Below are 27,659 nucleotides of genomic sequence, written 5' to 3'. Positions count from 1 at the left end.
ATCGCCTCACTGAGGGTCAGTGTCTCTACAGTCAAAAGTTTTCATAGGATGGTCTCGTGGCCAATGCCCAGTACAAAATAGTCTCTGAGCATTTGCTCCAGGTAGCCATCAAACTCATATTGTCCTGCAAGTCGCCTTAGCTCGGCGACGTAGCTCGTCACTTGCTGACCTTCAGATTTCGGGTACATATACAACCGATACCGCGCTATCAGCACGCTCTCCCTCGGGTTAAGATGCTCCCGAACCAGTGTACACAGCTCCTCATACGACTTATCTGTGGGTTTTACCGAAGCCAGAAGATTCTTCATGAGGCTGTAGGTCGGTGCCCTGCAGACCGTGAGGAGGACCGCTCTCCTTTTTGCAGCGCTTCCTTCTCCGTCCAGCTCGTTGGCTACAAAGTACTGGTCCAGCCGTTCGACAGATGCTTCCCAGTCCTCACCCTCCGAGAACTTCTCCAGGATGCCCACAGTTTGCTGCATCTTTGCACAGGATTCGTGTACTCGTCGCCAGTTGTTGTGTTCCTAACACAGATGAGACTGCACACGGAGGTTAAAGTAACAGTGACCTCAGTCTTTATTAAGACACTTCAGAGTGAGGAACAGGTCTTCGGGGCTGGCTTATATAAGGTGCTCCCAAAGGATGCTGGGATCCCTTGGGACTTCAAGGGATGCACTCCCTGGTGGTGGAACATGGGAGTGCATGCTTTACAGATACACAACTCTATGTTTCTATGTATTCTGGGGCTTGTTCATCCCATATAAATCTTGAAGTATTTATACAGGGGAGGTAATTGAGAGTATGTTCAATAAATAAACGAATCTTGATTGAGCCAAAACCCTGTGCCATGTGTACTTTGTTCTTATAAATCCTGACGTCAAAGAGCTGTGTGTAACGGGGGACTAGGTATTTAGAAACCCTTACCAGGGCCTCAAACAGCCGTTATGCACCATCTTTGCAAAGGACCTAATGCCTGTGTTTTTTATTGGATGCCTACAGAGGAGCCTTTACAAATATGGTGGGTGGGGCACTTACATAAGAACATAAGAATTAGGAACAGGAGTAGGCCATCTAGCCCCTCGAGCCTGCTCCGCCATTCAACAAGATCATGGCTCATCTGGCCGGGAACTCAGCTCCACTTGCCCGCCCGCTCCCCATAACCCTTAATTCCCTTATTGGTTAAAAATCTATCTATCTGCGATTTGAATACATTCAATGAGCTAGCCTCAACTGCTTCCTTGGGCAGAGAATTACACAGATTTACAACCCTCTGGGAGAAGAAATTCCTTCTCAATTCGGTTTTAAATTGGCTCTCCCGTATTTTGAGGCTGTGCCCCCTAGTTCTAGTCTCCCCGACCAGTGGAAACAACCTCTCTGCCTCGATCTTGTCTATCCCTTTCATTATTTTAAATGTTTCTAAAAGATCACTCCTCATACTTCTGAACGGGTAAAGACCCAGTCTATTCAATCTATCATCATAAGGTAACCTCCTCATCTCCGGAATCAGCCTCGTGAATCGTCTCTGTACCCTCTCCAAAGCTAGTATATCCTTCCTTAAGTAAGGTGACCAAAACTGCACGCAGTACTCCAGTACTCTGGCATGGTTTTTGTGTCTTCCATTGTGAAGACCGAAGCAAAATAATTGTTTAAGGTCTCAGCCATTTCCACATTTCCCATTATTAAATCCCCCTTCTTATCTTCTAAGGGACCAACATTGACTTTAGTCACTCTTTTCCGTTTTATGTATCGGTAAAAGCTTTTACTATCTGTTTTTATGTTTTGCGCAAGTTTACTTTCGTAATCTATCTTTCCTTTCTTTATTGCTTTCTTAGTCATTCTTTGCTGTCGTTTAAAATGTTCCCAATCTTCTAGTTTCCCACTAACCTTGGCCACCTTATACGCATTGGTTTTTAATTTGATAGTCTCCTTTATTTCCTTGGTTATCCACGGCTGGTTATCCCTTCTCTTACCGCCCTTCTTTTTCACTGGAATATATTTTTGTTGAGCACTATGGAAGAGCTCCTTAAAAGTCCTTCACTGTTCCTCAATTGTGCCACCGTTTAGTCTGTGTTCCCAGTCTACTTTAGCCAACTCTGTCCTCATCCCACTGTCGTCCCCTTTGTTTAAGCATAGTACGCTCGTTTGAGACACAACTTCCTCACCCTCAATCTGTATTACAAATTCAACCATACTGTGATCACTCATTCCAAGAGGATCTTTTACTCGGAGATTGTTTATTTTTCCTGTCTCATTACACAGGACCAGATCTAAGATCGCTTGCTCCCTTGTAAGTTCTGTAACATACTGTTCTAAGAAACAATCCCGTATGCATTCTATGAATTCCTCCTCAAGGCTACCCTGTGCGATTTGATGTGACCAATCGATATGTAGGTTAAAGTCCCCCATGATTACTGCCGTTCCTTTTTCACATGCCCCCATTATTCCCTTGATTATTGTCCGCCCCACCATGAAGTTATTATTTGGGGGCCTATAAACTACGCCCACCAGTGACTTTTTCCCCTTACTATCTCCAATCTCCACCCACAATGATTCAACATTTTGCTCATTAGAGCCAATATCGTCTCTCACAACTGCCCTGATATCATCCTTTATTAACAGAGCTACCCCACCTCCTTTCCCTTCTTGTCTAGCTTTCCAAATTGTCAGATACCCCTGTATGTTTAATTCCCAGTCTTGGCCACCCTGCAACCACGTTTCTGTAAAGACCACCAAATCATACCCATTTGTCATGATTTGTGCCGTCAACTCATTTACTATATTTCGAATGCTGCGTGCGTTTAGGTGGAGTGTTTTAATCCAAGTTTTTAAACCATGATTTTTAGTTTTGACCCCTCCTGCCGCCTTTTATATTCATTCATATTGTCCCTTCCGATCACCTTGTGGTTTACACTTACCCCAGTGCTACTCTGCTCTGCTGCCTCCTGCCTTTTGCATTCTTTCTTGGGGTCCTGTTCATCTGAGCTCTCACCCACTCTCACTAGCTCAGAGCCCTCTCCTGGGTTCCGAATACTCCTTGCATTGAGGCACGAGCTTTCAGGCTTGCCTTTTTATTACACTTTGACCCTTTAGAATTTTGCTGTACAGTGGCCCTTTTTGTTTTCTGCCTTGGGTTTCTCTGCCCTCCACTTTTACTCATCTCCTTTTTGTCTTTTGCTTCGGTCTCCATTTTGTTTCCCTCTGTCTCCCTTCATTGGTTCCCATCCCCCTGCCATATTAGTTTAACTCCTCCCCAACAGCACTAGCAAACACTCCCCCTAGGACATTGGTTCCGGTCCTGCCTAGGTGCAGACCATCCAGTTTGTACTGGTCCCACTTCCCCCAGAACCGGTTCCAATGCCCCAGAAATTTGAATCTTTCCCTGCTGCACCACTGCTCAAGCCACGTATTCATCCGAGCTATCCTGCAATTCCTACCCTGACGAGCACGTGGCACTGGTAGCAATCCCGAGATTACTACTTTTGAGGGCCTACGTTTTAATTTAGCTCCTAGCTCCTTAAATTCGTCTCGTTGGACCTCATCCTTTTTTTTACCTTTCTCGTTAGTACCAATGTGCACCACGACAACTGGCTGTTTACCCTCCCTTTTCAGAATGTCCTGCACCCGCTCCGAGACATCCTTGACCCTTGCACCAGGGAGGCAACATACCATCCTGGAGTCTCGGTTGCAGCCGCAGAAACGCCTATCTATTGCCCTTACAATTGAATCCCCTGTCACTATTGCTCTCCCACTCTTTTTCCTGCCCTCCTGTGCAGCAGAGCCAGTCACGGTGCCATGAACTTAGCTGCTGCTGCCCTCCCCTGATGAGTCATCCCCCTCAACAGTACTCCAAGTGGTGTATCTGTTTTGCAGGGCGATGACCGCAGGGTACCCCTGCACTACCTTCCTTGCACTGCTCTTCCTGCTGGTCTTCCATTCCCTATCTGGCTGTGGACCCTTCACCTGCGGTAAGACCAACTCGCTACACGTGCTACTCACGTCATTCTCAGCATCGTGGATGCTCCAGAGTGAATCCACCCTCAGCTCCAATTCCGCAACGCGGTCCGTCAGGAGCTGGAGGCGGATACACTTCCCGCACACGTAGTCGTCAGGGACACCGGAAGTGCATATCACGTGACCGAGCTCTCCTGCCATGACTTAACTCTTAGATACACTTAATTTGGCGACAACACTGTTAACAGGTTACTTCCTGATATAAAAAAGAAAAAGAAAAGCGACTCACCAATCACCAGCCAATCACTTACCCCTTTAGTTGTGACGTCACCTTTTGATTTCTTTCCAATTCTTTTTTTGCTTTTTCTCCCGGCTGGAGCTGTACAACCTGGGCCTTTATAGGCCTCTCGACACCACGCACTCCCGCCTCTTGGACTGCTGTCGCCTCTCGCTGCCGCTGGGCCTTTATAGGCCTCCCGACACCACGCACTCCCGCCTCTCGGACTGCCGCCACCTCTTGCTGCTGCTGGGCCTTTATATGCCTCCCGACACCATGCACTCCCGCCTCTCGGACTGCCGTCGTGGAATGAGCGTGAACACGCTGCCAACCATATTGAACCATCAGACCCCTCGTTAGAACGGGGGGCCTGATGGTTCAATATGGTTGGCAGCGGGCACAGAGCGATCTGATTTCCAGGCCGCTGATTGTATCTGATTTTCAATGGAGCTGTTGGCTGATGGTCCTGTTGACACAGAAGGACAGCCTTCTATGTATGGCCATCTGAGAAGGCAGGTCTTCAGGGAAAGGAGAAACTTCAGAAAGGGCATAAAATAACCGGGGTCCACGAAAATGGAGGAAGAAGGAAGTGAAGATGGGTAATGCAAGATCGAAATAGCTGGTTTTGAAGATAGGGATGAAAGGCACAAGGCAGAAAGGCTTCATGATCCAAAATGGAGGGCCCAAACAGCTGAAGGTCCTGCAATTGAAAGTGGAAGAAAAAAAAGTGGGATAGAAAGGAAGTCAAAAGTGGAAGAGCAATGAGCACGTACAGGAACATAGGGCTGACCGAGGTTCCAGAGATTGACCTTCGAGGGATTCGTAGTTAAGAATAATGGTTCTAATTGATTGTTGCATAGGCAGGTAGGAAACCAGTGAAGGTCAGCAAGCTCAAGGGTATTGGGGAACATGACTTAGTGTGCGTCGGAACTACCACTGAAATCTGACAATGATCAACAAACACAAGACAGAAACAGGGATATACTTTACTGGATGGAACATTTCTGAAAAATACAACGATTAACCTCAGTCAGAGCTCTGAGGGAAAAATTCTGCCCCCACCGCCACAAACTAAATCTTGCAGGGATGCAGATGCCCCGCACAAGAGCACTGGGATTAAATCACAGAAGAATCACGCCAGATACAAGTGTAAACGTGTATTAGTTGGCCAGACCAGACCTCTCACGCTACGCAGTATCAGAACCCTGAGAAACAGTGCCTGATAGGAATTATCAGGAAGTTCAGGATCTGCAGATAACACTAAGTATCTGCAGAGAAACCTGCTTTCTGTTGCTGTAATATCTACTCAAACCTGATGACATGTAGGTATGTGATCAAAGCAGGCTGCGCTGAAAAGAACAAGTTTTATCTCCCAAATAAGGACCGATCTGGTTGGGAAGGAGACAAAAAGTTAACTGCCAATAAGATAAGACAAAGAACAGCCAACCAGGAGGCGTGTGACTTCTTAAAACACCACACTGTTAGTTTTTCTTAGCAATGATCTTTGCACTGAAGTCTCCCAATCCAATGTACATAATGTTGCCATTGTCATCTTTTGTATTCTGACAAAGATTCTTTGGCAGCACACCGCTCGAGAATGGTAACCCTTTCAGGATACTTGTTTGTCACTCTGAACTTGAAAGAAGCCAAATCTTTTCTAACTTTTGCGACTGCAAGAACCAGTTTTGCAAATATATGCATCCGGTCGGGAGCTTTGCCTCATTGCTAACTCTGGGGCATGCTGCCTATGGTAGTTGTGCTGCCTACGTAGTTATGCTGCCTACGGTGGTCAGGCACGTATGGCTGGAGGACAAGGCAACCTGCTGATGGCACCCAATTGTAAAATCAGTCCTTGTGTGTACATCGCTTTCCTTCTGTCAGATACCAGTATAGGAGCGAAATTAGGAACACTTCTACACACAAAGGATGGTGGAAGTTTGGAACTCTCTTCCGCAAATGGCAATTGATGCTCGATCAATTGTTAAATTTTAAATCAGAGATTGATAGCTTTTTCTTAACCAAAGATATTAAGGGAAATGGGCCAAAGGCGGGTCTATGGAGTTCGGTCACAGATTAGGAATGATCATCTTGAATGGCGGAGTAGGCACGAAGGGCTGAATGGCCTCCTCCTGTTCCCATGTTCCAGTATTGATTAGTTTCCTGGTGAAACATGGATGATGCCAGATTCCCCATTTTTGGCTTGGTTATGCTCTCCAAAATTTGCTGCCACCTTGAAATCAGCAATGGGTAAAAATAACACAACAATCCATTGTATAAAGCTGCTAAATCTCAATCCAACAGTGATTCCAAGGTAACACGGGGCCACATCTGGAGTGGACACAGCACCCAGTATCCAATGTACAAATTACCCTATGGCTGGGAGCCTGATCCTTGAGCTAGTAGACATGGTGCTTGTCGGTAGGTGCAGTCAGGCTATAGTGGCCTTGGTACACTGTGTGTTACAGCTTCCTCAGAATCTCACTTCCACTTCAGCGCCACTCACTTCAATCTACTTTGCAGTGTGAGTTTACTGACCGACTGGAGGTGGGCAGAGTTGAACTATGAGTAAATGGAGTAATTTCAAAGTGTGCAAATTAATACTGAGACCTTTTGACATGCACTGGTTTCTGAGGCACGGTGCTGGCCCCAACTGTGAAAATAAAGCCACGAAAGTAGTATTCCAGTGGCAGACTATTGACTTGAGGTTGTCTCACTGGAGCTCAATTGGACCGTAATTCAATTCTTCCAGTCGAGATATTTTCCAGCTGAATCTTTCCTGAGCTGTTCCAAATGCAATGCTGATGATGATAAACTACTCAACTGGCGCGAGATGTACGTGCAAGACATTGTGAACTCCAGATTGACTGGTTAGGCTGGAGATTTCAGTCATAGGCCCAACTGATGACGTGTGATTAAAATCCTCAGATATCAAATAACTGGTGTCTCAAAATGAGGTCTGCAAATGCAGAGTTGACAAATGTATGCTAACTGGTCTCTTAAATGAATGAGATAAGTATTCTGCCACCAGTGGAGCAATTTTCTAATCACCTTGATGACCGATGGCGAAATGCTTGGAAGAACTGCGACATACGGAATGGATTCCTTATCGAGGACCCCACAGTACAGCCTGAAGGATCAAACCTTCCTCGCAAACCGTGGGCAACCATCAACCGCCTCAGAACCGGTCACGATCGATGCTGCCACCTTCTGCATCGGCGGAAGATTAAAGCCTCCCCATCATGTGACTGTGGAGCTCCTAGTCAGGCCGTGGAATACATCATTGAGCATTGCCCTCAGAGGGAATTCGCAGGCCGCTACATATCCACCCTGCTACAGCGAGAGCTTTGGCCTCAATATCTGACTTAGACATTGACGTTTGCTTTGCTTTGCGACAACCATACGAAAGAAGATGTTTTTGGAACAGGATGCTATTGAGGCTTCCAGGAAGAATTTTTTCACATTCACATTCAGACTTTCAAATAGATTAAATCTAATTTGAAATACTTGGTCAAGTATTATCACTCCAGCTAATTAACTTTCACTCACCAGAATGCTTTCCATGTGGACACCCCTGCACCACGCAATGGCAAACTGACAGCAAGGCCTTCTGGGAAATTCTGCAGTCCAATTCCAATCGCTAAGTTCCTATGAAAAAGAAATAAACACGATTTAAATGCATGCACAGAAGCTGCCAACTCAGTAATGTGAGGTAAAAGTTGCGCACTGGACATTTTTGCACTGAGTTACTGGGATTTGAAGGTAATCTTTATTCAGCTGTCTTCCCTCTGCCCGTCTATAATGAGGAGTGGAAATGAGATGATAATCTTGAATTTCTCCGTGTGCTTTTACTGTTCATGTTCAATAATCCAGAAATGAGAGACTGATTAATGGGTTACAAGGTGTTCCTCACTACAGGAATAAACAGAATTTGAGGTACTCTGCTTGAAAAATACCTTTCAAATTAGTTTCAGTTACCTGCACCTAAAATGAGCAGTCAGCCATTAATGCTCCTCATGTAACGGTTATGAGGCAGCTCTCTCACAGATACACCACCAACACATTCTAGCAAATAGGGACTCATATTTTTTGTGGGCACTGGTATTTTGCTGATATTTCTGAACTGGAATTCCCAATGATGAAAGCAATTGATCTGATTGACTGCCAAATTCATCATAACCACTTTCCTGACTGGCACTGTGGACAGGTGGTTTAAGTCTGAGTTGTTCAATATTGGGACTGGTGCAAGGTGTTCAACTGACTGTGCAGGCTTATGCCATATGCATAGAATCACTTCAACCAGACTGATGAATACGCAACTTTGGAACTGTGGCATGTGAGCGAATCCGATACTTGCGTCACAGACCTTGTATATCACTTGTGCTGATCAGTAAAAGCATTTTTCCATTCGTGTGTGCATAATTGTATGTACTCTTTCACTGCCAAACCTGTGTACAGATCTAAACAATATTACTTCAGAATATCCTTTAAATAAAAGTTGCCAGCCTTAATAACCATGGTAATATAAAGCACAATATTAATCTGATGTAGCAGATCAGGAAGCTAATGTAAAGGAAGTAAAACCATTATCTCTCACACATGGATTTCCAGGTATGTTTGAGGAAATGCACGGACGACTGTGGCTGAAATTTGTCTTCATTGCAGGTTTGCACTTGGCGAGCAACACATTTTATAAGAATGCTGGGGATCAATTGTCCAACAGACCTGGAGACTGGTCTCATTCAATGCTTTTTTTTGTTGTTGTGATATTCTACTACTCTTACAACCTTTTGAGAACCCAATCCCCCAAACAACATTCTTCCTATTGTGCGACAGCCACAGAAGTTCATATCCTGTGTTTTCCTCATACACACGTTACAAAGAAGAATGAGGCAAGCATCTGAAGCGACAGGATATGCTTTGGGAGTCATACAGTTCTTAAATAAACCCCCCCAAAATAGTAATTTAAAAACAAACTTCAAGAAATTAAATTGATATAAATGCAGTAAAGCACAGAGCTCCTTAAACTGAAATAAATGATAGGTAGCATTGTTTGAGTAAATATTTGCTGTTTTTCAACTTCCTGGAGCTGTGACCTGCTTTGTTTAATCGCAAGCAGAATTTTCCAGCTATGGGTAAAATTGAGATGCAGTACCCAACACCAGGATCAAAATCCATAGCACTGCTTGTGGGAGCTATAGGGCTAACAAAAGAGACACTCCATCGTTGCTGTGTATAGCATATCTCTGCAGTACATTGTGATTTGAGGGGAAATTTCTTCACCCAGAGGGTGGTGGGGGTCTGGAACTCACTGCCTGAAAGGGTGGTCGAGGCAGAAACACTCACCGCCTTTAAAAAGTACTTGGATGTGCACTTGAAGTGCCGTAACCTACAAGGCTACAGACCAAGAGCTGTAAAGTGGGATTCGGCGGGATAGCTCTTTGTTGGCCGGCGCGGACACAATGGGCCAAAATGGCCTCCCTCCGTGCTGTCAATTTCGATGATTCTATGAATGTTAAAAAAATATCATCCTTCTATTGAGCAGGATATCAGATTGATATAGGTGTCTGCTGTGCCATGGATTTCCATGAGATGGGTATCTACTTGTAGATCTGCACATGCCGTCCTCCCAATTTCAGCCAGGTTTTTGGGAGAGGCTTTTCTTCATATCGCACTTATTGAAGAAATGTCTAGAAGCTGCAATGGGATGAGAGTCATGTAGTGTAGATATTCTGGGAGGTTGAGATCGAAGGGGACAGCGAGCTTTCTTCACTCAAATGTATCTTGTGAAATAAACAGGAACTTAAGCCACCTTCACACTTCTCATAACCAGCTCCGCAGCATAACAGGCAGAATCCTGAGAGCAGATGTATGCTTACCCACTAAGTTCAAAGGGCGATAAGACATTAAATGGGCAAGGGGAGAATAAATGGAAGCATTTTGAGGTATTGACAGACGGTCCAGTAATATCCACCACTGTTCCATGATTCAGTCCATATATGATGGTCTGCTTGATAAAGTTTGTATTGCGCTGAGTGAAGTGGTCCATCAAATCCACTAAAACATGTGGTTGGTCTGGGATGAATAAAGGTATGCTGCAATTCAGTGGAAAGTTCCACGGCCCCATACTCCCATTCCCGTGACAGTGGTGAGCAACATCAACAGTGAGAGGTTATAGGTGGGCCTTTTGTCACAAAGCTGGTTTGGTTTTCCCTTGCTTATCCGTAATGCTTTTAGAAAAAGGTGCCTCCTTTTTGGAGCAGAAGCAATAATTTTAAATCATTTCTCCCCTCTCCTTCGGGTTTTCCCATCATCTGACTGAAGAGTTGGGCAACTGCAATTATCCCACCCTGGCAATGACAGAGGTATGAATAGTTAGGAAGTGCCAAAAACAAATCAGAATTTGTGTTTCTGAATGCTAGAAAGTGAGTCTTGCTAGAAACTGGATAAGTATACACGGGTAAAGTACAGGATCTTGGCTTGGGGTAATCCCCTCTGCAATTGACTACCTTGCTCACAATCATTGTCCAAGCAAACAAAGAATGTTTACTGATAGAACCCCGAGAGGGACCTGATGTTGATCTTTTCCATCCCCCCTTTGGTGAATCACCTATGGCCTTTGCGCTCTACCTCTGCGCAAAATGCAACGGCAGTGACCAAAGACACTCATGTGCTCAAATGTAGGCACCAGCCTGTGGTCCCACACATTCAGGATGGTTCCCAAAGAAGTTACACCCGTCTTTCACATGTAGAGGCAAAAAGATCCCATGGCACTATTTCGAAGACGAGCAGGGGTGTTATTCCCAGTATCCTGCCCAATATTTATTGCTAAAAAAACACCAAAAAACAGATTATCTGGTCATTATCAAAGCGCTGTTTGTGGGACCTTGCTGCAAACATATCGGCTGCAGAGTTTTCTACATTACAACAGTGACTGCACGTCAAAAGTACGTAATTGGCTGAAAAGCGCTGTTGGACGTCCTGAGGTGGTGAAAGGCGCTATATAAATGCAAGTTTTTTCCCCTCTTTATCACACAACAGAAACTGCATTGTAGTAGTGGTAGGGAATTATCCAGGTCTTAACTTTATTTTTCAGTTCAAAATAAATTTCCAACCACAGTGCGAGCAACAGCTTCAACATTATTGAGCTGTAACTAAATTGGTGAGGACAGTTATTGATTTTTTAAAACAAATCATATTTGTCTCTGACAACTTAAGGGAACTCCAAACAACCCTTTGTAGCCGAGCTCTTGAGGGCAATAAGCTGAGCATATGGCATGAGCTGCTGATGATTTCAAATAATGAAAAGCGGCTTTGCTTTTGCGTTCTTTGGCTTGCATTGCCTGCCATTGGCTCGGCTTCAAGATCCTGCCCCAGAATGAAACAGATAAATTGGAGCTAGTCACGGAAAGGCTGCTGCAGCCTGCATGCATTCTTCCTATTGTATAAACCGAGCCAACACCTACTGGCACTTTGAATATCATTCCTGTGCTGCCAGGCCTATGGACACCAGAACTCTGTACTGCAGTAAAAGTAATACGTTTCCATTCGTCTTTGTCCTGGTTCCCTGTGAACTCCGTGTCTCACATTTCGAGGCGCCCGTACATTTCTCCATCTGTGCCTCTGCGCAGGCTTCGATAGTTACGGCCACAAAAAAAGCAACGAGGCAACGTCCACAACGTCTACTCGCTCAGTTCAAGCTTTGTCAGTTGACTGAATCAAAGAGGTGGCCTGCAGCATTTACAATAAATTATTCTAATGACTGGCTCTTTCGTGCTCTTCTGGGACGGACTCAGGAATGCTGATTTGGGGGATTCCAGCACACTGTCGGGGAGGTTTGTTCTTTGAAAGGGCTGTGGTAGATTGAGCAGTACAAGTTTTTTTTTGTGTGTGTGCGCTTTTCTCAACACAGCCTGTGTGGTCCCACATAAAAAGGGAAGCTGTCTTTTTCAACTTTTTGTGCTTTCAATTTTGCAGTTAGCACAGTCGTCAATATCAATTTTGAGCCCATTTTTCCGACAACAGCCGAACTGTTTTGATGTGCTTGCCATTCATTACTCATGCATTTTTTTTTGTTTTGCAACAACTACATTTATTAGCAACTCCACCTCACTGATGAAAGGTAGGTCAGCTGACACAACACTGCCCAGCTGCCTAAATTGTTAGCGTGACCACAGAGTCCATAAGGCCCCCTCGATGGCTCAGTAAGTGCCCCACATACTGGCGTACTGAAGCACATAGATCATGAAGATCTCGGGGTTCAATGCCTGACCATTTATTGATCTCAACTGAGCGGCGATGAGATCACAACTCTTGGCTCTGGTATCCTTGACGAGGTAACAGTGAAATTGGACAGAGTTTCCTCACCTGACTGGCATCCCATGGCCCGTGCAGGAAAATGTGGATGTTTGGCTAAGGATAGGGTCAGGCACGACCCGAATGCCCTCCACAACCATGACTGTCCAGCTTCATACACCGAGAATCATTTGCAAATCGGCACTGGCTACACCTAGTTAGCCAACAAGTACAACAAACAAGTTGCATGTTTTTAAAAATTCGTTCACAGGATGTGGATGTTGCCGGCAAAGCCGGTATTTATTGCCCATCCCTAATTGCCCTTGAGAAGGTGGTGGTGAGCCGACGCAGACCGTGATAGTTCTTTGTAGGGGTACAACTGAGTGGCTTGCTTTCAGAAGCCACTTATAAATCAACCACATTGCTGTGGGTCTGGAGTCACATATAGACCAGACTGGGGAAGGACGGCAGGATATCTTCCCTAAAGGACATTAGTGAACCAGATGGATTTTTAACGACAATCTGGTAGTTTCATGGTCACCATTACCATAAGTTATAGAATAGAATCATAGAATGGTTACAGCACAGAAGGTCGCCATTCGGCCTGTCGAGCCTGTTTTGCTCTCAGCTAATCCAGTTGGATGGATGGATGGCCGACAATACCTGTACCACTACTGTGTTTGAATGCCTTGGTTCCATGTTGGAATAGGAGACTGAGAGCCCATTACATCATAAGCCGACAGCATGGAAGCAATAAGTTTAGGCACTGTAGTCATTGCTGTTGGTTTGAATTTTAATTGGATTGCCATATTACTGGTTTAAACTACCTTTAGATTGCAGAAGTTTGCTGGTTCACCAATCAAAATCGCTAGATTCTAATAAATTACCAAATTCAGTGACTCAGCCTCGGTCACCATTTCATGAGCTGCTCAGTTACCTCACATGACCCAGTAAAAGGATGCAAAGCCAGCTATTAGTTGCATGCTTGACATTTAGTTTCTTGTACACTCACTCTGTCTTAGTTGATTTGCTGTGACTACAAAAAAGGTAACGGAATCAGGAAACACATTTCTCACTTTGCCGGTGAAGTAATTTTGGGCAGTGCAGTCTTGTCAACACTTCAATATCAAATTGGCACAGGGTTTGGTTCAGGTGAGTTCTCTCTTTTATAAAGAAGTCATGTGTCATGCATATAGAGTCAGAAGGTTCGCAATTCTGATTTCCTCAATCTGCAACTTAAGCCAAGTTGCTGAAGTCCAATGCAAAATTGCACAAGAGCATTCATAAGACTGGCAAGGGCTTTGATTCACTTTTTCCTCGACTGGCAGGGATTCGTATACATTGCGTCCCCCTCAAACCAGCAGGTGCTTGAATGCACTCTGAAACCCAAACGTAAGAGGGCTTGCACGCACACTTTCCCATGTTAGGATCCCAAATGCGTCTTGCGGCGTCATTATCATGGAAGTAACACTAATAATTTTCGCGTGCGGCCCGAATTGAAGCCTGGATGTTGCTAACCTGACTTCTCAGTTCCCGTGAATGATACTTATAATACCATTGAGAAGCTGGGGTTCGGGGTACAAAATACTGAAAAAAATCGGCGCGCGAGTAAAAACAAACAAAATAAATGACTTCTGAAACAGATCGAGCGAATTTATCAATCACTCTGATACACCTGTGAAAATCTTCATAGGTATCCACTGATTGGCACTGCTGTGGCGATTGGGTTGAGCAGTGGGTTATCACACTATTCTTTCACCTCTGCAATCCTCGTTTAATTTCAGCCCAAACTAATGAGGTAAAAGTCTCCTCTCTTTACTGACTATAAAGACTCTGTTTAGCGTGAGCTTCGGCATTCTCAACCCAGCTGTTACCGAGTGTGGATCCACAATCGAAAACTGCTCATAATTAAGTTAAAGTGAGGCAGTACCTTGGCTACTGTACCGGGGTCACCATTTTTCAAGTACGTGGGGTTTTGCAGATTGTGAAACTGTAAATTAATCTGGCACCTTTTCTCAGGCAACAGGTGGGTTGAATGACAGAAGCAACTTGACCCGGTGGGGGGGGGGGGGGGGGGGGGGGGGGCAGGGGGTTAAGAGAAATGGTCAGCAGTGAACAAACTTATTGCGTGTTGGATTTCGTATACTTGTAGATAGGTTTAAGATCAAGTGTTGCACAACTCACTCCCTGACAGATGTTTGCTGGAGGGCCTGGGGCAGAAAGGCAGACTCTTAAGACAAAACGAAGGGTCATCGACCTGAAACGTTAACTGTGTTTCTCTCGCCACAGATGCTGCCTGGCCTGCTGAGTATTTCCCGCCTTTTCTGTTTTTATTTCAGACTCCGTCACAAGCCCTGGTCATGTTCTGCTTCCAACCAATTGAGACAGTGGACTGAGAGATCACAAAGACCAGTGACTGGGAGCACAAATTCTACCTGTTTGGCCTAATCAGTCGAGTACGAAGGCCTCTATTCCTAAAGAGGGCCCAAAGTGGAGGAAGAGCATCCGGGAGGGTGCTGAGCATCTCGAGTCTCGTCGCCGAGAGCATGCACAAACCAAACACAGGGAGCGGAAGGAATGTGCGGCAAACCAGGCTCTCCACCCACCCTTTCCTCCAACCACCGTCTGTCCTACCTGTGACAGAGACTGTAATTCCCGCATTGGACTGTTCAGTCACCTGAGAACTCACTTTTAGTGTTGAAGCAAGTCTTCCTCGATTTCGAGGGACTGCCTATGATGATGATGATGATTCCCCTCCCCTTTTGAGCATCAGTACAGCTGGTGGACTTAACTCCTGTCAGTCCTAGCTGAAAGAAGATGTATCCCTCCTCTCCCTCCACTTTGTGATCAGAGTTTGGATCTGCTTACCATAAACATGTAGATGAAACAGCCATCAGGAAATATGCCAAGTGGAACTAACTTCACAGGACACAAAACACCTCATCACCTCCCAGTGAGACACAGGATGGGGGAAATATGCTAATAGGAGTGTCCTGCCCAAAGCCAGGCAAGGACAGCAACATCATCAGTCAAAGTACATTGGACCCTTGTCCTCTCCAGCACAAGCAATCCCTGGTGACTAAGACCAAACAAATTACTTTGAGCTTTAAACACACATCCTTCCCAGTTGCTGACAATAACCCAATGCACTCTCCCTTAAGCACGGTGCATGAAAAACACACAATGGCGTTACAAAATATCTGTTTGCAAGGTTTTAAAATCAATTTAAAAAGTGTTTCTGCACACCATATGTACAACATGATTAATGGCCCATTCTCACTGCTGCAATGCTAATCTGCTCACTGTTCATCTAACATCTCATTATTCACATTGCTGCCGGCCAACCACTGAATAGGCAATGCTCAAAACCTGGGAAGACCGTACTGCTTAATATTGCAAATCACCTTATATTGGGAAGACGAGGCTGATAAGTTCGCAATGTGATCTTGGAAAATTTTCTTTTCATCTCAGAGCTATCCTCATCTAATCACTATAAATGTTAATAAGATTTTTTTTCTGAATAATTCACTTTTACATAGTTCATCAGCCGTCTGCAGGGAAATGGTGGAAAATCAGTAATGGAAGATCAAACTCAGAGCTCTATGCAGTGCTCCAAATACCATAGTCTACAGCCCAGTTTCAAGTCCTCCACTGTGCTTTTTCAGCAACCATTACGTTTAAAGACTGGTGGATCTGTTTTGCCCAGATGGTTCCTATACACAATATAAATATGATGCTATGCAATTTGTGAGCTGTTAGAGCCTGCTGCGAGGGGTAGAAGCAGCCACTGCAAGACCTAATAACGGGAAACTGGAGCCGCTGAGTACAAAAGTCTATCTGTTCACGGCACAGAACTGCCTCAGCATCTGCAAGTCAGTCTTGAGCACTCACGCAAGGCAGATCTAGCTGGAACCTCCTGCTTAAGGGAAAACTAAAGTGGGACACCATGCGCAAAATCCTTTCCAAATCATAGGTCGTCTCGTTCCAAGAGTGTAAGCCTGAGATTGAACCCCAGGCTGCCCAACACTGCATCTCATGCTGTGTCGTTATAAGGGCTCTCTCTGAAGCTGCAGTCCTCTCTGAAGCAGGCTAGTTGGAGGGACTCATGGAAAGAAAGGGGAAAATGACTGTACAAGTGCGTCTTATGTCTGTCATCTGCCTCACTCCTCCCAGCTGACGAAATTGGTGTGAATGTGAAAGACCGTTACAAAAGGAAAAACTGAAGTGCCAACTACAAAATAAATGACATACACAAACATATGCCTGCAGAAACAGCCAACTTAAGTTCCCCATTTTGTCTGAGAAATGGGTTGTTTTGGCTTTTACCTGGAGTGATTTTAACACTTGTGAAGCAAGGTGCGGTCCCGACAATACAGGATGGTGTATTAAAATCCCGAGACCATAAAGCAGCAAAAGCACCTGCTTCCCTATTCAATACCTGGTGATGCCAGGCATGCGTGCATCGTCCCCACCCACAAATATTCACCTGAGGGTACTGACTCATGCTGGCTACAGTTCCATCAGTGCTGAGCATCCTCCAGTATCTAACCGAGAAGGCAATTTTGCCTCGAGCCTCGTCAGCAAGTGTCACTGGCTATTCAACAGTGAACATGCAATGCCTTCACATGGGGGTTGAATTTCCCGATCCCCCCGTAACTTTGGCGCAAACCCTGTTGAATAATGCTAAGTGCCTGTTTTTCTTTTTAAAGAAGAACCCCCAGGCGTTGATGTCTGTACAAGTGCCCTTTTCAGTAAGGGCTGCTAGATAGCAATCAACAGCGGGATCCCCTGGCTGATTTTTTCCATCATAGTTTAGGGCACTGAGGCCAACTGAAGTGCCTATCACTGTCCGAGGCGATATCAGCGAACTCAGCATGGACCAGGATTAGATTTGGGATCTTCCTGCTCTGTCTAACCCAGCACCCCATCAGGTGATGCATTTACCCACCGAGCCATCGAGGATGCCCCAATCTAATTTTCTACCAAGCCCTTCAGTGGGCAAGGAGCACAGACTGCCAGGCAAAGAGGAGGTAAACCTGAAACGGAGAAATTCTGCGCTTCTGTTTTCTAATTGGTTGATTTCTACTTATTGAACCTTTCACTCTGGACACTCAAACCAAAGCTGAGAATCACAGAAAAATTCTGACACAGAAGGAGGCCATTTGGTCCATCGTGTCCGTGCCAGTCGAAAAAGAGTTACCAAGCCTAATCCCACCCTCCAGCACTCGGTACGTAGCCCTGTAGATTGGGGCCAAGTTTCGGCCTGAGTTGCTCCTGTTTTTTTGGAGAAACTGGTTTAGAATGGAGTATCTTAGAAATTGCAATTCTCGGCATTTAGTTTGCTCCAGTTCTAATCAGTTAGAACAGTTTCAGTTTGGAACAGATTCTTTTTTTCAAAAGGGGGCGTGTCCGGCCACTTACACCCGTTTTGAAAGTTTAGGCAGTGAAAATATACTCCAAACTAACTTAGACTGGAGTAAGTGTAGATTTTTGTACGCTCAGAAAAACCTTGTCTACACTTAGAAAATCAGGCGTAGGGAATGGGGGGGGGGGTTTAAAGGGAAGTTTACAAACATTAAACACTTCAGTTTTACAAAAAAAGAGCCATCATCAATAATAAATGATAAATACATCAATAAATCAACCAATAAATCAATCAAAAAAATTAATAAGAAATAAAAAAAAATTAAAAAATCAATAAATAAACCATTTTCTACTTACCGACTGCAGCACCGGGAGCCCTCCAACAGCGTGCTGGGATGCCCCCCCCCTCCCCCCATCAGTGTGTCTCTGTCAGTGTCTCTATCTCTGTGTGTGTGTGTGTGTCTCACTCTCTGTCTGTCAGTGTCTGTGTTTCTGACAGCGAGGGGTGGAGGGTGGAGGGGGGTGGAAGGAGAGGGGGGGGGCAGGGGGAAGAAGGGGGGAGGGAGAAGGGAGGGGAGGGAGGGAGAAGGGAGGGAGGGAGAAGGGAGGGGAGGGAGGGAGAAGGGAGGGGAGGGAGGGAATGGAGAGGGGGGGAGAGAGGGAAAGGAGAGGGGGAGGGGGGAGAGGGGGAGGGGAGAAGGGAGTGGAGGGGAGAAGGGAGTGGGGGGTAGAAGGGAGGGGGGGGAGAGAAGGGAGGGAGGGAGAGAAGGGAGGAAGGGAGGGGGGAGAAGGGAGGGAGAAGGGAGGAAGGGAGGGGGGAGAAGGGAGGAAGGGAGGGGGGGAGAAAGGAGGGGGGGAGAAGGGAAGGAGGGGGGAGAGAAGGGAGGAGGGGGAGAAGGGAGGAGGGGGAGAAGGGAGTGCGGGTCGGGTCAGGGGGGATGGGGGGGAGGAAGGTCAGGTCGGGGGGAGGGAGGTCAGGTCGAGGGGGGGGGGTGCGCGGGTCGGGTCGGGTGGGGGGAGCGCAGGTCGGGTCCGGGGGCGGTTGGGGGAGGGGGGGGGGTGTCGGGTCCGGTCCGGGAGTGGGGGGGGCGAGCGGGAGTCGAGTCGGGTCGGGTCTGGTCGGGAGGAAGCAGGAGCTGGGCGTGGGAGGCAGCCTTATCCACGCAGCCCCAGTGAGCCCATTCGGCCAGGGCTAAGGGCTGTGTGCTTCGGGCCCCTCCCACACAGTTTTGGGTGCCTGGAGCTACTGCACATGTGCGCCCACTGTAGCACGCATGTGCAGAGGTCCCGGCACTGTTTTCAGCGCAGGGACCTAGCTCCGCCCCCCCCCCCCACAGTTCGTGCTGTGCCGCGCCCAGCTCCAGAGGACCTGCAGGGAGCCGGAGAATAGGTAAGTTTTTTTTAGGCGCACTTTGTGGTGCGAAAAACGGGCGTCCAGGTCAGGGCTGCGCCGTTCTAGGCGCGGCCCAAAACTTGGACCCTATAAGTGCACATCCACGTACTTTTTCAATGTGATGAGGGTTCCTGCCTCTCCCACCCTTTCAGGCAGTGAGTTCCAGACTCCCACCACCTTCTGGGTGAAGACATTTTTCCTCATTTCCCCTCTAGTCCTTCTACCAACTACTTTAAATCTATGTCCCCTGGTTATTGACCCCTCTGCTAGGGGAAATAGGTCCTTCTTATCCACTCTAGGCTGCTAGGCTCCAGCTTGTATTTGTTACTGTGGTTTAAATTTTACTTTACACAAATAAGTGAACTGACCTAACTCACACATGATGAAATTGGAAGTTCTTGTCAGCTGCACAAATGGAATATGATCATGCCCAAGATTCTTTGCAAGGAGCTTTGTTTATTCCACATGTTACATAATGCATCAAAGATGACAGTTTAAATGGTGTACTATATACTTGGAGGGGGAAAATTGCAGGGCTGTGGGCAAAGAGCAGGGGAGTGGGACTAATCAGATAGCTCTTTCAAAGAGCCGGCACGGGCACTTTGTGCCGATCGGCCTCCTTCTGTGCTGTCTGATTCTGTGCTTTCTTCAGTATGTGTAGCGGTGGGTTGTGATGTAAGTTTAGAACGTTAATGATCTGAATATTTTCTCCAAACATACTTTCAAAGAAATAACATTTTGGTAATTAGAAAGCATTCCGATGTAATCTACTTGAAGTATAAAAATATTTTAGGGCAATCATATTGTTATATATGCTTTAAGGGAACTTATCAAAATCACAGAAAGTTGTTGAGGCCAATTCACTAAATATATTCAAAAAGGAGTTAGATATAGTTCTTACAGGGGGATCAAGGGGTATGGCGAGAAAGCAGGAATGGGGTACTAAAGTTGCATGTTCAGCCATGAACTCATTGAATGGCGGTGCAGGCTCGAAGGGCCGAATGGCCTACTCCTGCACCTATTTTCTATGTTTCTAATATGGATCCGAGATGATTCTTTAAGATCTCTGGTCAATTTTTTTTCACCTCCCGAACGACTCTTAAAACATTCACATCTTGCTGGGGTCTGGCTCACTTGAGTCTTGGTGGCTCCCCAATACCTAGCCTGCACAGACATTCGCCTTGAGTGAGCCTCGACAGGCTATTTGACATGGGGTACAAAAAGACAAGGTCCCATTTTGTCTGCACATGACAGGCACACCCATTAGGATGGACCCTATCTATAACATTTATCTTTCTTGTACAAGATTAGCCAGTCCCTATGTGACAGACATCACAAAATCACAGCTCTGGAATCAGTAGCGCCATTTTGTTCTGGACGTAGCTTGCCCTGGAACTTTAGCCGCTGCTGATGAAGGAAATCTGAGCGCAGAGGCCTCGGTCTATCGTGTGTGTGAAATTTACTTTGTTATGCCTTCATTCAGACAGTCAGAAAAAGATACCAGAAACACCACCAGAGGAAAAAATGTGTGCAGTGCTATTCAAGATCAAAATAGGAGAAAATGAATAGATGCAGAGAGGCTGCTTCCCTTGGCCGGAGAGTCTAGAACCAGTGGTCACAGTCTCAGGATAAGGGGTCGGCCATTTAGGACTAAGATGAGGAGAAATTTCTTCACTCAGAGGGTTGTGAATCTTTGGAATTCTCTACCCCAGAAGGCTGTGGATGCTCAGTCATTGAGTATATTCAAGGCTGAGGTAGCTAAGTTTTTGGACATTGAAGGAATCAAGTGATATGGGCATAGAGCGGGCAAGTGTTGAGGTCAAAGATCAACCATGGCTTTATTGAATCGGGGAGCAGGCTCGAGGGGATGTACGGCCATCTCGTGCTTCTATTTCTTATGTCCTTAACTATTTTTAATGCACTTTTTGGGGGCAGGATGGATATTTCATTCTGATAGTAGGATCTGGGCTGGCACGTTAGTTTGAATTGCAGATGAAGTACTCCGAGATGTTTGACAGGATATTTTATGAAGATGATTCATGTCTATTTTCTCCCCGGTGTGCATTGTAAGTGAAATCACGTTAAAGACTGTTAGAAACCCTTGCAGGAGAACACGATTGATGACAAGTGCCTAACCACCCAAAAGCTCCATGCAATAGTAAATACTCAACAGAAATTGAAAATAAACACAGTCTGCTAATGGTCTGTCTCGAAAGAGACCCAGCATGACGTCAATAATGTTATGGAGTGACCTGTTCCAAGATGATCCTTTTCACTGCCCTCAACCAGTATTTCTGATCCCCTGTTTGCTGCACTCTGTGGAAAGCATATAAGGCTGGATTTTCGGATGGAGGCTTTTTAGGGCGGTAATGGCGGCGGGGCGGTAAATTTTGCGGCGGGAAATGGTTTGCGACGGCAGCCAACAAATTCGGTTGCTGCGCCCTGAGAGTGGACACTAGGCAGGGTGAGCAACTGAAAATCCGTTGCTCAAGAGCCGTTTTGGAGCGCCCGGAGAGAGGCCTCCCTGGGGAAAAAAAATCTGCACAAAAAAACCAGCGCAAAACAAATTTCGAGATCGGGACGATACCGGTGGCGTTGCACACTGGCTCCACGCTCCCGGGCGGTACTGATCAGCGTCGCCGCAAAACCGGCACCAAATTTCCCGGCGGGGCGCTGGAAGCTGCCCGTCCCGGCGGCATTAATTTCTAGACCATTACCGCCCCTCCGTGGCGCCTATAGAGGCATAAGCCCAACGAATATCCAGTCCATTGTGCCTTGCAATGCACACGGTTTAAATACCAAGACATCAAACTGAAAAATAAACCCATCGTTTAGTGATGACCTGTGGCTGAGTATTTACCATTAAAATTACTCATAATTACCTTCTCCTTTAATTACAGCTAAGCTCTGGAACTGGACACAGAAAACAACTACTCAATCGTAATTGAAAGGTGGAGCTCTGCTGCCTCTAGCTCCAAATTAGGGTTCACGCAGAGTAAATAGACAGGAAGTATTTAGAGCAGCCTGATCTCTGAGTCATCCAAAGCTAATTGTGCAACGGTATCCAGCCAGTGGGGATTTTTATATGAGGTTGGATGGGTTGGACCAAAAAACAGTCGTCATTATCTTTAACGAGACACACAAGAACAGGAGGTGGTCATTTGGCCCTTCGAGCCTGCTCCGCCATTCAGTAAGATCATGGCTGATCTGATCTTAGCCACAACTCCACTTTCCTGCCCGCTCCCCAGAACCCTTGACTCCCCTGTAGTTCAAGAATCTGTCGATCTCAGCCTTGAATCTATTCAATGACTCAGCATCCACAGCTTTCTGGGGTAAAGAATTCCAAAGATTCATGACACACAGAGAAGAAATTCCTCCTCATCTCCGTCTTAAATGGGCAATCCCTTATTCTGAAACTATGCCCCCTAGTTCTAGATTCTCCCACGAAGGGAAACATCCTCTCAGCATCTACCCTGGCAAGCCCTCTCAGAATCCCGGGCACATGGATCTACAAGACCCGAATGGCTCAACAGAGCAAGGAAGACTTAAAATGGTGGGGTGTCCAAGAGACTAGAAATCTTACAAAAGCAATATTATTTACCAACAGACAGTGGATGCAGTTAGATAGGTATTTTGAGCGATATGGGATGAACCATACTTTATACAGAAAACCTCTTTCCCTTCTCCTTTAAGCAAAATTGTTTCAGCTACCCTTTTTTTTTTCAGATTTAGTTGCACATTTTGTATTCTTGAGTTTAATGATTTTGCGAGACTGTTGTCCATTCCTTGTGTAAATTTTGTTCCATTTCAATAAAGTTTAAATACAAAACAATGGCGGACACCCATTTTAGAAGACATGACTCTGTTCAGGTTTTGTTTTTTCTTGAAGGATTGGTTTGTTTTGAATTCCGCCAGTTATGTGGGGAACAGGGGAGGGGATACAGTACTGTGCCGTGGATTATCAGCCTGGAATGGAAATTTGGTGGCAGATCATTCTGACTTGGTCTGAATATAAGTGATTTAGATTCATCGAGTGAGAAAAATACAAATTCCCATGATCTGGGTTTCAATCCGGACTGATCTGAATTAAAATTTGTGTATAGTGACATTCCTGATTCGTTCAGCTGGACCCGGTCAGATTCAGTGTGCCAGTGTCAGAGAGTGGGTGAGAGAGAGAAGGTTGCTGGTAGGACTTTCCCCCAAGCTCAAACCCATCAGCACTTTTGATGCCATTGATAAGGTTTGGTGTTTTTTTTTCTACAGATCCTTCAGATATAGCAACGTCAAGAGACTGCAATGTGGCTGTGCAGCTATGAGTTTCCATCAGGAAAAGCAAGAGGAGTTTTGTTTTTAATTCAGATCAGTCCGGATTGAAACCCAGATCATGGGAATTTGTATTTTTCTCACTCGATGAATCTAAATCACTTGTATTCAGACCAAGTCAGATCGGCCCTCGAGCTAGGTTTTAAATGCTGGGTATTTACACAAATAAGAAATCATAATGGAATAAAAACATTGGAAAATGCATTCCTTGTGTTTGTAGCACTGCCAACCAACTCTGTCCAAAAATGTAAAATAAATAAAGGCTGTTTAAAAGCAATTATTCTACTAACTCCCACTTTGCATGACTTTTTTCGAGTTAAGAGTTGTTGTAAGCTGTCCAGTCAGTTTCTTGTGGACACAGACTCCCACGGCTCATTGCCACTGCCAGTCAAGTCCAACAACTGATCTCCTCTCGTAACACAATAACAAAGGCACTAGCATTGGACTTAACTTTAGCAGCTCCCTGGGAACGTACAGCTGGACAGCTATTTCTTACATCATTTCCCTCATAATGGTTCTCAGGTTTTTTAGTAATTTCATCTTTATTCCCACAACGGAAGGACATCGGGGAGAAGGAAGCGTGTTTTAAAACAACATTTCTTGGCAGCATGCTCATAAAACATCAGCAACTCAAACTTATTATACACAGTGCTGCACTGTTCATTTAATGCAAGTTCTTTTCTTGTGAGTTGAGTAACAGGGCCCGATTGGGTCTCTTTCTGGCGCAAGTACAAACTGGAACACAATGATGCCTTACTTGTGTCCTATATAAAGACTGTTTTCATCACTGGACAGAGTAGCACTGAAGATGTATGTGAATGATATGGTAACGTGGCTTATGTTGCCTCCTACACAAGACTCAGTGTCAGGAAGGAACTCCCATCTTTTTGAAAACAAAACAAAAAAGTTTTGTTCAGTCTGTGAGACAGGAGTCCATTTATTATTTCATCCCCTCCCCCATTTTATTGGAACTTATTATTAAATCATTTGTGACAAAGTTGCTCAGCTGCTCCATAGAAAAGAAAGCCAGTAGCTGTGACCAGCAGCCCTGAGGGAACCATTATTGAGTTGACCTGGATTCCTCCAGCTTGAGCATCATCCGCACTGAAGGCTAAACCTGAGCTGGAAAGCAACTGAGAACTTGTAGAGTACACATTTGGTGCAAGTGGAAGAGCCATCATTTACCGTGTGGTGAAAAGCGGACTTGTGGTGAAGTGAGAAGGCAAATGTGGGATTTGATCCCGGGATCTTTTTTGTCAGGACATTGAGCAGTGGAAACCACCAAATGCAGTGTATTTTTGGTTCAGGTATTGACACTTGATCAACAATCGAAGATAATGCATAGACAAGCTAAATTTAAAGTAGGTTAGTGTTTGTACCCATAAGCATGTTTTCTAAAACGCCATTCATAACGCTTCAAATTACAACTGAAATGCTCAGTTACCATATTTCACACAATTGTTGCAATGGGCTGGATTTTCGGGCTGTTGTGTTTTCGGGGCGATAATGGCGGCGGGGTGGGAAAGTTAGCAGCCGGGAATAGTTTGCGCTTTAGTATTTAAGTTTGTGCATCTGGGCCCTGTGCCGGGGGCACAGCGCTAAGGGAGGTGTTGTACACCTCTCGTGGCGCAAGGATAGGAAACGGCCAAGCTAAAGAGCCGGGCCGGGAGCGCTCCAAGAGGGGCCTGGGGTGGGGGGGGAGGGAGCTAAAAAAAAAAAAACCACGAAAACATTCCTAAAACATTGCCCACACCAACACAGCACAAATCGCACAAAGATTTAAAACAAAAAACACTCCCTCTTACATAAGTAGTACTTTATCTTTCTCTCCGCTGCCGGCATGGCTGGACCGCTCTGATTTCCCAGGCGGTGATTGCGGGCGGACGGGTCGGGCAAGACTCAAACTCGCGCCGGTGTTGCAACCAGGGGCGTTGCACACCCGGTGCAGCTCTTCCGGGCGGTGTTGCTCAGCGTCGCCGCAAAACCCGACTGGGGGATCGCGGCAGGGCGCTGGAGAGCTCACCGCCGCCTTTCACGCCGCTCCGGGTTTCGGGACTGGAAAATCCAGCCTTAAATATTGTTAAGATTGTGACAGTAACAATGGTTTCAGAACACACTCAATTGTCTTATTTTATGGGAAGCAGGGAACCACGGACAAGAGTATGCTGCCTTCAGCAATTCATAACTAAGCGTCCCTCACCTCAAGTTAATCCATGTTTTATTTGTTCATAAAAACGACATATCCCCCGTTGCTCCATTTTTCATCACCTTGATGCCACACATTTTTTCTGCCGAGAAGGCAGGACTAAAACTCGCAATCTCTTAGCTGAAGAGTCAAGCCAATTAACTCCACGAGTTATCCCCATCTTCTCTTATGCGCTCCCTCGTATCAAGGATGACTTGCTTCCACACCAAAAAGGGATGAGTTCACAGGTGTTTCAATGAAGGACCTGACATTCCAGGTCCTGAACTACATATTGAAGGGTGGAAGATGCCTGTGCGTGGATTTTTTTTTAACGTGTGGTGGCCGTTGCACACCAGCCACCACACGGGCTTGACAGAGTTAGGTCTTGGTCCAGTGGCAAGGATTAACCAAGACGACTGGAGATCAGCTCTGCTGCATGGACCTAGTGCGCACACATATCGCAGTGTGGGCTGGCCCGTGCTGCCCCTGGGCCCTCGTCTCTTCTGGGCCCCGATCACGTCGCTCTACAATCTCTCGCCACTCCATCGCACCGACCTTGCCGCTCCTCTGCTGCTTGTCGCCTCTCCTGCAAATCCTACCCCCGCACAATTCTGTTCTTCTGATGAAAAGGCAAATTGGACAAGGTCTCCCCCTTCTCGGCATTCCCAATGCACATTCAATAGGACAAAAAGATTTTGGGTGGGCCCCGGAGTGATCACCCCCAACCAATTCACCACACGGATCGGAGAATGGCTTGCTGAGCCGTGTCAGTCTGAGAGATCAAGCGGTTTCAATTCCACTCTCTCAAGTACTTCATCTGGAGGGTTTATCCCATGGCAATCAGACGTCAACTCTTCCAAATAAACTCTGATTTGATAGCCTTTCTCCCGTCAATTGGTACACGCAGGCAAAAAATTTTAGATGAAGAGCCCATTGATCATCTAAGATTTTTTGATCATTGATCATTCGGCTGGTTCCTCTGCTGCTTTATTGCAGCTTTTCGACACCTGCAGCATGTGTTGGCGACACCCTCATTAAACCCTGTCGTCTACATCAAAAAGTGGCTGGTTTGAAGTCCTAGAAAATCACTCAAGTTGCAGAGGAAATAAAAGACTTTGGGGGGAGAAATCCAGGTGCGCATCAGTTGGGGCAATGTCCCGGGCGGAGCGATCAATTTTGCGTCGGCAAATGGTTTGTGTTTACCATCACAAAATTTATCAGCTGGGAGCGGGGTGCCAAGGCCTTACTGCATGCTACTTTTAGGGTAGCTAAGCAGGTTGAGCAAGGGAAAATCCCGAGCGAAACAGCCGGCCTCGGAGCACCATAACAGAGTCCTGGGGCGGGCGGGGGGGGGGGGTGAATACCACCAAAAACATTGCCAATCCATAGCTCACCCCACCACAACATAAATTGTGGAAAAAGAATTTAAAACAATCACACTTATCTGAGGATGGCATTACTTACCTCTGCAGCTCGGAACGCCCGCTTTCGCAGGCGGTCCCATCAAGGCGCTCTACGGAGCGCTCAGGGTCGGGCGGCAACCAAAAATCGAGCCGGTGTCACAACACTGGCACCGAATGTCCCGGCGGGGTGCTGGAAGCTGGCCGACCAGGTGCAAGTGCTTTCCGCCTCCATTGCCGCCCTTCCGGGGCGCTAAGTGGGGCAGCAGAAGAACGGAAATCCAGCCCGTTGTTTATATGGCACATCATCACATCTCTCTGAAACATCCCAAAGCCTTTCACATGAGTTACTCTGAAATGTTTCGTTCCACGGATAAATGTGGTGGCTATTTCACACACAGCAAGATCCCAACAACAGCAATGAGATAAATGGCCAGTTAGTCTGTTTCTGGCTGTAGCCAAGTGAACAGAAACCAG

General features: G+C 46.0%; 1 protein-coding gene across 1 annotated transcript in view; it reads right to left on the bottom strand.

The window, feature by feature from the left end:
* Positions 1-27,659, bottom strand: part of LOC139226760 (zinc transporter ZIP11-like) — an 807,495-nt gene that overhangs the window by 25,125 nt on the left and 754,711 nt on the right. The window contains exon 7 of the mRNA XM_070857754.1: positions 7,772-7,870. Coding sequence (XP_070713855.1) covers positions 7,772-7,870 — 99 coding nt within the window. The remainder of the gene's footprint in view (positions 1-7,771; positions 7,871-27,659) is intronic.

This window comes from Pristiophorus japonicus, chromosome 16 (assembly GCF_044704955.1).
Source record: "Pristiophorus japonicus isolate sPriJap1 chromosome 16, sPriJap1.hap1, whole genome shotgun sequence".
Lineage (NCBI taxonomy): Eukaryota > Metazoa > Chordata > Chondrichthyes > Pristiophoridae > Pristiophorus > Pristiophorus japonicus.
The sequence above is the reverse complement of the archived record's forward strand: the minus strand, read 5'-3'. Positions and strand labels throughout refer to the sequence as shown.